General features: G+C 41.2%; 1 protein-coding gene across 2 annotated transcripts in view; it reads right to left on the bottom strand.

The window, feature by feature from the left end:
- Positions 1-10,000, bottom strand: part of LOC113813321 (ligand of Numb protein X 2) — a 227,965-nt gene that overhangs the window by 101,483 nt on the left and 116,482 nt on the right. For both annotated transcript variants that reach the window (XM_070127150.1, XM_070127149.1), the window contains exon 2: positions 7,508-7,764. In XM_070127150.1, coding sequence (XP_069983251.1) covers positions 7,508-7,726 — 219 coding nt within the window. In that variant the 5' untranslated portion in view covers positions 7,727-7,764. The remainder of the gene's footprint in view (positions 1-7,507; positions 7,765-10,000) is intronic.

The raw sequence follows: 10,000 nt of genomic DNA, 5'->3' as shown, positions 1-10,000 counted from the left end.
TAATCCAAAGTCATATTGATGTAATCAACATAACCATCGCCATCATCATCATTCATGAGAAGGAGAAAAAGAAGAAAGAGGAGGAGGAGAAGGAGGAGGAGAAAAAGAAAGAGGAGGAAGAAGAGAAGAAAATGGAGGAGGAGGAGGAGGAGAAGAAAAAGGAGGAGGAGGAGAAAGAGAAGGAGGATGAGAAAGAGAAGGAGAAGGAGAAGAAGAAGATGAAAGAGGAGAAGAAAATAGAAATACCAACAACTACATTAACAATAAATCCGTAATACAGATCACGAACATCATGAAATAGCGGCGACCTTTCACACAGCGGCCAAAACCGGTCACTGATCCACAGCATATATCACGTGGTGACGCAACGATGACAAGGGAATTAGGCCTACCGGCATAGGCACGCTCTGTTAATCTTGATAATGTTTGTAATCAAGAAAAATGGGTTTTCGGATTACCTTTTTCCCTTCACTGGGGATTCTTCACGGGGAAAATCAAGTACATAAAACCTAGCAAGTGAATCAAAGTAAAATGAAGGATCTTAATTCTATTTCTTTCTTCATACACCTACACACACACACACACACACACACACACACACACACACACACACACACACACACACACACACACACACACACACACACACACACACACACACAAGCACTCACACACACAAGCACTCACACAAACACACACACACACAAGCACACACAAGCACACACAGACACACAAGCACTCACATACATAAAAGCACTCACACAAACACACACACACAAGCACACATACACACTATCCGTATTCATTACACTATATACGGACATAGTCTTCGTATACTAAAAGAACTGGCCTGAGGTTGGTTATGACCAAGGTATTCGTAGACAGTAGCATCACTTTCGTTTATCCAATTAAATCTAAAATATGTATGTCAAAATTTCCCTAGAGTATTCTGGCGTTTATTGCAATTTAACCTAGTTATCATAAGTAAAAGATGAATAATTGTTTTACTTCTGGTAATCATAACAATATTGAGTAAATCATACAGATAATTATGCATCTAGCAATATGTGACATCTCACGGCGCACCCTTATCGGTCATACGAAACAAAGTCATTAGCCCCTTTTTTAACCTGTCAACCTGTGCGATACTGTATTGCAGGTGTTTTTATCAGTATATTCTCTGTGAAATTAGCCCAACAATAAGAAAGGTAAAACAATTATCGAAAAAACACAGAAAAGTCATTATTTGCAATATAGAACGGCAAAGAGGCGGGGCTTAGCTCGGCAGTTGCCAACTAGGATTTGCATCGAGACGGAGTGGTGCTACCTGTTTTATGAGTACCTTGGGTATGACAATCACAATGAAATTCATGTCTTCTAATGTTCCTTTACTATCGTCATCATCACAGTTGCTCTTCCTGCTGTAGTTTTCATTATTATAATCATTTTGCCATCACAATTATCATTAGTATGATAAAAACTTATTATCATTACTGTTGCTTTTGTTGTCACTTGAATCAATTCATGTTCGTTACTGTTATCCATTTTTGTTTTAACTGGCATCATCCTTGTCATTATCAATAATCATTTTCTATATCATTATCATGATCATCACCATCATCATTATTATCATCATCAACAAATCCGTAACATCATAATCACTTTCACTTGGCCTTGCCTTTCCCCGTCTCCGTGAAGCCCTTTCCCGCCGCCGCCTCGGAATCCGCTGCCCGTGCCTCTGCATTTTCTTTTTGGAGTCGGTATCGCTGACTCTTTCTCTCTTCCCCTTCCCTTCACTTTCTGACGTATCTCCCTCTCTTCCTCCCTTCCTTTCCTTTCCTTTCCTTTCCGGACGTACCTCCTGTTCTTCCTCCCTCTCCCTTCCCTTCCCTTTCGGACGCATCTTCCTGTCTTCCTCCCTTCCCCCCTTCCTTTCTCTACACTCCTTCCCCTTTATCTTCATGTTCTATCGTTCTCCGTTTTCGCCTTTACTTCCCCTCGCCTGCCTCTCTCTTTCTTTCTAATTTAGCTTGCAGTCGGGGAACAAATGTCGAACGATCTGGTCGAGCTCGTGTTCTTTTGTCATATTCTTTTATCTTTTCTTTTTTTTTCGTCTGCCGTTCTGGTTTCCGAAGCTTAAACACTCGGAATACAAGAATATGTGCCATGTTGCTTCCTTCTCTTTGCTTAGTTCTCTCTCTCTCTTTCTCTTTCTCTCTCTCTATCTCTCTCTCTCTCTCTCACACTCATACACTGTCACACTCATACACTCTGACACTCATACACTCTGACACTCATACACTCTGACACTCATACACTCATACACTCTCACACTCATACACTCTCACACTCTCACACTCATACACTCTCACACTCATACACTCTCACACTCATACACTCTCACACTCATACACTCTCACACTCATACACTCTCACACTCATACACTCTCACACTCATACACTCTCACACTCATACACTCTCACACTCATACAACACTCATACACTCTCACACTCATACACTCTCACACTCATACACTCTCACACTCATACACTCTCACACTCATACACTCTCTCACTCATACACTCTCTCACTCATACACTCTCACACTCATACACTCTCACACTCATACACTCTCACCCTCATACACTCACACCCTCATACACTCATACACTATCACTCTCTCACACTCATACACTCTCACACTCATACACTCACACTCATACACTCTCACACTCATACACTCTCACACTCATACACTCTCACACTCATACACTCTCACACTCATACACTCTCACACTCATACACTCTCACACTCATACACTCTCACACTCATACACTCTCACACTCATACACTCTCACACTCATACACTCTCACACTCATACACTCACACTCATACACTCACACTCATACACTCTCACACTCATACACTCTCACACTCATACACTCTCACACTCATACACTCTCACACTCATACACTCTCACGCTCATACACTCTCACGCTCATACACTCTCACGCTCATACACTCTCACGCTCATACACTCTCACACTCATACACTCATACACTCTCACTCTCTCACACTCATACACTCTCACACTCATACACTCACACTCATACACTCTCACACTCATACACTCTCACACTCATACACTCTCACACTCTCACACTCATACACTCTCACACTCATACACTCTCACGCTCATACACTCTCACGCTCATACACTCTCACGCTCATACACTCTCACGCTCATACACTCTCACACTCATACACTCTCACACTCATACACTCATACACTCACTCTCTCACACTCATACACTCACACTCATACACTCTCACACTCATACACTCTCACACTCATACACTCACACTCATACACTCTCACACTCATACACTCTCACACTCATACACATACATTCACACACACACACACACACACGCTCTCACTCTCGCTCTCGCTCTCACTCTGTTGTTTTGCACGTGGACGATAGACTTCTAATGCTCCTTAATACATTTTAAACATATCAAAAAGCACGTCAGCAAGGCTTTAATGGATCACAAAGGAAACACGAACAACACATCTAAAAATAACAAGAACCCCCCCAACAACAATTTTCATAATGATTAGTCATCATGATGCAGCAAATAAACAAACATAATCCTTCAGAATTCTCCCTCTAACAGTTATCTTACAAACAACGAATCAAAAAATATTTCCTTATGATAATACTAATAATACTAATACTAATACTAATACTAATACTAATACTAATACTAATAATGATAATGATAATGATAATGATAATGATAATGATAATGATAATGATAATGATAATGATAATGATAATGATAATGATAATGATAATGATAATGATAATGATAATGATAATGATAATGATAATGATAATAATAATAATAATAATAATAATAATAATAATAATAACAATAATAATAATGACAACAACAATAACAATAATAATAACAACAATAACAATATCAGAAAATAAAAATAACAAGGGCAATAAAAATAACAATAACAATAACAACAATAACAAAAAATAACAATGAGAATGACAATAATAACAACAACACCAACAACAATAATAACGAAAAGAGCCATTTCTCCCGCGCGCATTTCCCGCCTCGCAGCCCGGAATATCGTCCCTGCTCCCCGATGCTCCCGCGCGCTGGGACGGCCGGGTTTCACGGTCTCGGATATTGAAAAAAAGGCGAAATAAAAGGAAATGAGAAGAGAAGTGAAAAGAAAATACTTATTCATGCACTCCAGAAGATCAAAGGGGCGAGGAATGGCCGGGACTCAGCTCCTGCACCTCGCGTGTGAAGCCCCGCGCTTTCTTAAGCTCTTTTCTTTCTTTTTTTTTCCTGTGTAAGACTTGCGCATTTTTCGTGCTTTTGTTTCTCGATTTTTGTTCGAGCTTTGATTCCTCTTCTCTCTTTATTTTTTTGTAAAAGTACTTCTGTATATTTTTTGTTTGTTTCTTTATTTCTATTTATTTATTCATTATCAGTTTTTCTTTTTTTATGTCCCTTCCATTTTTCTCCTTTTCTACATTTGTTCTTATTTCGTGCCCCAATTTTCCTTGGTTTCACTTTCGTTTCTAATTTACGATTTTTTTCTTTCTTTTCTATCCGCCTTTTTTGTGTTACTCTACTTTGCTCAACTTTTATCCATTTCATTTCCTTTGTTTCTCTCTTTTCCCAATTTCTATCCTGTTTTTCTCACCCTATATTACATATCTTTTTTTTTTTTCTAAATCGTTAGTTACATTCCTAATGCTCTTCTAGTTGTCCCTCTCCTACCTTTCCGTCTTTATTTCACCCAACTACTCCCTACATTCTCAAATATTCTTGTTTCGTTTGTCTTGTTATCTATTCATGTGTGTAGCGGTTAGCCTGTTGGTCTAGCAATCTTGCTGACCTGCGTCCGATCCCGCGCGCTGCCAGTGGATGGCAACCCCGGCCATCCCTTGCACACAGGGGGAGATTCAACAGCAAAAATAGAACAAGCAGTTTGTCACAGCAAAGAGTATCCATTGTAACAATTGGAATCAAAACTAAAGCAAAATATTTTTGTTTCATTATTCACCATATTCATCCCCCTTTCCCTTCTTATCAATATCATCATCACCATCATCTTTATTAGCAATGAGGCTTTTTGTTACTATTTTATCTACTACCTACTATCATCACCCTTGCTGCACTAGCTTTATCATTTCCTTTTCTTTTTCTTTTGATAAAACAAATGATATCAAAAACCCTTAAAACGGTTCAAACTCGTTAAATCTATTTCAACTCTTGATACCACTCAAATTAATACCTTTTTCGTCACGATAAAACGGCCTTTTATGTCCATATTAATCTATATTGTGGCATAACTAAACTACAAATAGATCTTTTTACGTCGCAGATTACAAATATCTTCATTTAACGTTTGAATTACACTGTTTACTTATGAGCTTTGTTATATCCATCTTCCCTTTTTTTCATACAGCTCGCCGAAGACAGGCTCGCAACATGTTCATAGCCATGTCATCTGGTACGTATACTTTGAGCGGAATGAAGGCAGTTTCATGCAAGGTCTATATTGCATAGACCTAAGTTTCGTATGTTTTGAGAGTCTTCAGCGAGTAAAAGAGTAGGTTTAATTCGCCTTTCTTTTCGAGATATATTTACTCCTCTAAGAAGTAGCCATGATGCGCTCATGATCCGAGGGGAAAATTAAAATGAAAGAAAATGTTAAAAAGTCAAATTCAGTTTTAACAAATAAAAGCAGAAGGATTCTGTTGTATAAAAATAATAATAATAAAGCTACTTTCTTTCTGTCACACATTCGTCCTTTTTAACTATTTTTCCTCTTTCCCTTCTATCAATGTTTAATTTCTTAATATTCTCTCTCTCTCTCTCTCTCTCTCTCTCTCTCTCTCTCTCTCTCTCTCTCTCTCTCTCTCTCTCTCTCTCTCATTTATCTTTTCTTCTTTTTTCTCTCTTTCTCTCTCCCTCTCTCCCTTCTTGCACTCCGACTCTCCTACTGCCTGTCAGCATAACTTTACCCCCATCACTACTGCTCTGACTCCTAATCACTCCCCCCCCCGCCCGCCACCCGCCAAAATCCTACTCCCATTCCTTCTCCTACTCGCTAATCCACTCCTCCCTCCCCACCCTCCTTCCTTTATTTATTCATTTATTCATTTATCTATTTATTTATTTATTCACGTATTCATTTATTCATTTATCTATTTATTTATTTATTCACGTATTCATTTATTCATGTATTTATTTATTTATTTATTCATTTATTCATTTATTCATTTATCTATCAATTTATTTATCTATTCATTTATCTATCCATTTATTTGTTTATTCATTTATCTACTTATTTCTTAATTAATTTATCTATCTATTTATTCATTTATCTATTCATTTATATAATCATTTATCTACTTATTTATCCATTAATTTATCTACTTATTTATCCATTAATTTATCTACTTATTTATCCATTAATTTATCTACTTATTTATCCATTAATTTATCTATTATTCATTAATTAATTTATTTACTTATCCATTTATTCATTTATTTATTCATTCATTTTTCATTCCATCACCTCCACAACCTGTTCCTCTCCCGCTATTCATTCCTCAACAAACCCACAATAACAATAACGCTAACGAATGCGACCAATGAATGCGTTCTGACACCACAATCTGCAACATGGAACACAGATCCTTAAAAAAAATAATAAATAAATAAAAATAATAATAATAATAATAATAATAATAATAATAATAATAATAATAATAATAATAATAATAATAATAAAAGTTATAAATTTCGCTAGCATGAGTTTTTTTAAAGTTCGTTATCAATCCGGAAAAAAGAGAGAGGGATGTACGTGAATGACATAGATAACGATAATGATATTAACCACACAAACGGGTATCTACGCAGATCTTTGATAAGCGGCATGGCAGAGAGAGAGAGAGAGAGAGAGAGAGAGAGAGAGAGAGAGAGAGAGAGAGAGAGAGAGAGAGAGAGAGAGAGAGAGAGAGAGAGAGAGAGAGAGAGAGAGAGAGAAAGACAGAGAAAGACAGAGAAAGAGAGAGAAAAGACAGAGAAAGAGAGAGAGAAAGACAGAGAAAGAGAGAGAAACAAAGACAGAGAAAGAGAGAAACAAAGACAGAGAAAGAGAGAAACAAAGACAGAGAAAGAGAGAAACAAAGACAGAGAAAGAGAGAAACAAAGACAGAGACAGAGAGAAAAGAGAGAGGGAGAGAAAAGACACAGCGAAAAAAGAGACAGAAGAGAAACAGAAAAAAGAGAGAGAAGGGAGACAGAAAAGAGAGAGAGAAGAGAGACAGAAAAGAGAGAGAGGAAGCAAGAAAATAAAAGTGAGAAGTAAACGAAAAAAAAATAGAAAAGGAAAGAGAAAGAAAAGAAACAGAAACCCCCCAGCCCCCTCCCTCCCCCCAGGCCGGCCACTCACCTGCAGGCAGATGTGGCAGGTAACATCCTCGTCCACCTCGTCCGTGTAGTCGTACAGGTGCGGCTCGTGGGGCTGGTGCTGTTGTCCGCACACTCGGCAGGTGCGTCGGCGGGCGCTCCTGCAGGACCCCCCGCCCACGCCCACGCCGAGGCCTCCTCCTTGTCCATTTCCTCCTCCTCCCCCTCCTCCTCCTCCTCCTCCGTCTTCACTCCCTTCCATACGGGCGCTCCCTCGGCTACACTACTCCGCCATCACGCCTGCGGGACGAGGGAAAGGGTCGGTTAGCGAATGTTTTTTTATTCATTTTTTTTATTTAGTTTTATTTATGATTTATTATTATTATTATTATCATTGTGTGTGTGTGTGTGTGTGTGTGTGTGTGTGTGTGTGTGTGTGTGTGTGTCTATGCGCGCGTGTGTGCGTGTGTGTATGCGTGTGCGTATGCGTATGCGTGTGTGTATGCGTGTGCGTATGTGTGCGTATGTGTGCGCGTTTGTGTGTTAATGTATACATCCATGTATGTGTGTAAGTATAAGCATCATAAATATCATCATAAATCTATTAGGGCAGCTTTAAAAAAAACTGCAAATAAAGATACATCAAATATCACTAATCGTGAGAGAAGAGAGAGAGAGATTAAAGACAAAGACAAACGCCAAGCCAACCTAGAAACACGAACAGGTGCATGACATAATTTTTTTTCTCATAATTGAAGTGGTTTCACTGCAGCTGCAAGAATAGAGAATAATTAATTGCGAGGCTTTTAACGCCTCACCAACAGCGACATTTACTCGACGTATTCAATAAAGCGTGAATTGTGTAAGACCGGAAGTAAATACACACATTAAAACAGACACACACGCACATGCACACGCACACGCACACGCACACGCACATGCACATGCACATGCACACGCACATGCGCACACACACACACACACACACACACACACACACACACACACACACGCACACGCACGCACACGCACACGCACCTTAGACAAGTCGACAAATATTCCTTCAATAATAATAATAATAATAATAATAATAATAATAATAATAATAATAATAAAATAATAATAACAACAGCAATAACAGCAACAACAAGATCAACAACTTAAACAAAAACAATAACAACAACAACCAATAACATTAACGAGTCGCATCCAAATCCCCCACGCCCACGAGACACGCCCACGAGACTCCCCCGCGCCCTCCAGGTGACGAGGACGAAGGGCGTAGAGCGGCGGCGACGGCGGGGGTGGGAGAGTTGGGGAGGGGGTGGGGGTGGGGGGGGCGTTCGGTGCGGCATGGATGCAGACGAACGCCCTTCCCACGTCAATTATGAATGGGTTGCGTTGTTGCTGGATTTCACTAGGGTAAGGGCGGAAGAGGGGGGGGGGAGGGTTAAGGGACGGGGAAGGGGAGGGGAGGGGGAGGGGAGAGTTAGGGGGAGGGAGGGGAGAGTTAGGGGGAGGGGAGGGGAGGGTGAGGGGAAAGGGAGGAGGGAAGGTTAAGATGAGGAGGGTTACGGGACGGGGAGGGAGAGTTATGGGGAGGGGAGCGAGGGAAGGAGAGAGACTTGAAGGGAAGGGTGGTAATGGGAAGGGAGGGGAGGAGGTGAGAATGGGAAGGAGAAGAAAGGAAAGGAAAGGGGAGAGGAGGAGAGAAGAGGTGGAATGGGAGGGGAGGGGAAGGGACGAGAAAGGAACGGAAGGAAAGGGAAGGGGAGGAGGGAGGAAGAGATGGGAGAGGTGAGGTGGGGGGAAGGGAGACGACGTGAGGGGAAGGGGAAGCAAAGCAAAGACGCAAAAAGAGGAAAAGAAAAGAAAGGAATCAGAAAGGGGGTAGCGAAAGCGAGAGGAAAGGAAAAGAGGACATTAAGGGAGAGGAAAGAAAGGGAGAGGATGGGCGTGAAGGGTGAAAAAGAGGGTGTTGATGGGCGGACGATACGAAAGGGGGGGGGGGGTAGGGGGTGAAAAGACGGGGAAGGGACGAGGGGGAGGGGAGGGTGGAAGAGGGTGAGGGTGAGGGGAGGGGGACGAGGAGGGAGGAAGGAGGAGGAGGAGAAAGAGGAGGAGGAGGAGGAGAAGTAGAAGAAGGAGAAAGAGACAGCAAAGCACAAGTAGAGATAGTCGAGCACAATTTTTTTTTCTTTCAAAGGCTTGACATTTTAACAGAACGACGCCTTAAACGCTGTCACGCAAACTAAGATGTAATTTTCCCCAAAATCATCCGCCGGAATCATAATCCTCTATCTCTCACTCCTCTCTCCTCCCCCTCTCCCCTTCCTCTCTCACCCCCACCCTCTCCCGCCCCTCTCCTCCTCTCCCCCCTTCCCCTCTCCCGCCTCCCACTCCCATTTCCCTCTCATCCCACTCCTCTCCTACCTCCCTCCTTCCCTTGCCACCTCCTCCCACCCTCCCTCCTCCCACCACCCCCACCTCCTCCCGCCCTCCCTCCCCTTCCCCTTTCATCCCCCACCCCCCAACT

The sequence above is a fragment of the Penaeus vannamei genome, chromosome 11, assembly GCF_042767895.1.
Source record: "Penaeus vannamei isolate JL-2024 chromosome 11, ASM4276789v1, whole genome shotgun sequence".
Classification (NCBI taxonomy): Eukaryota; Metazoa; Arthropoda; class Malacostraca; order Decapoda; family Penaeidae; genus Penaeus; species Penaeus vannamei.
This window is presented reverse-complemented; position numbering and strand designations above follow the sequence as displayed.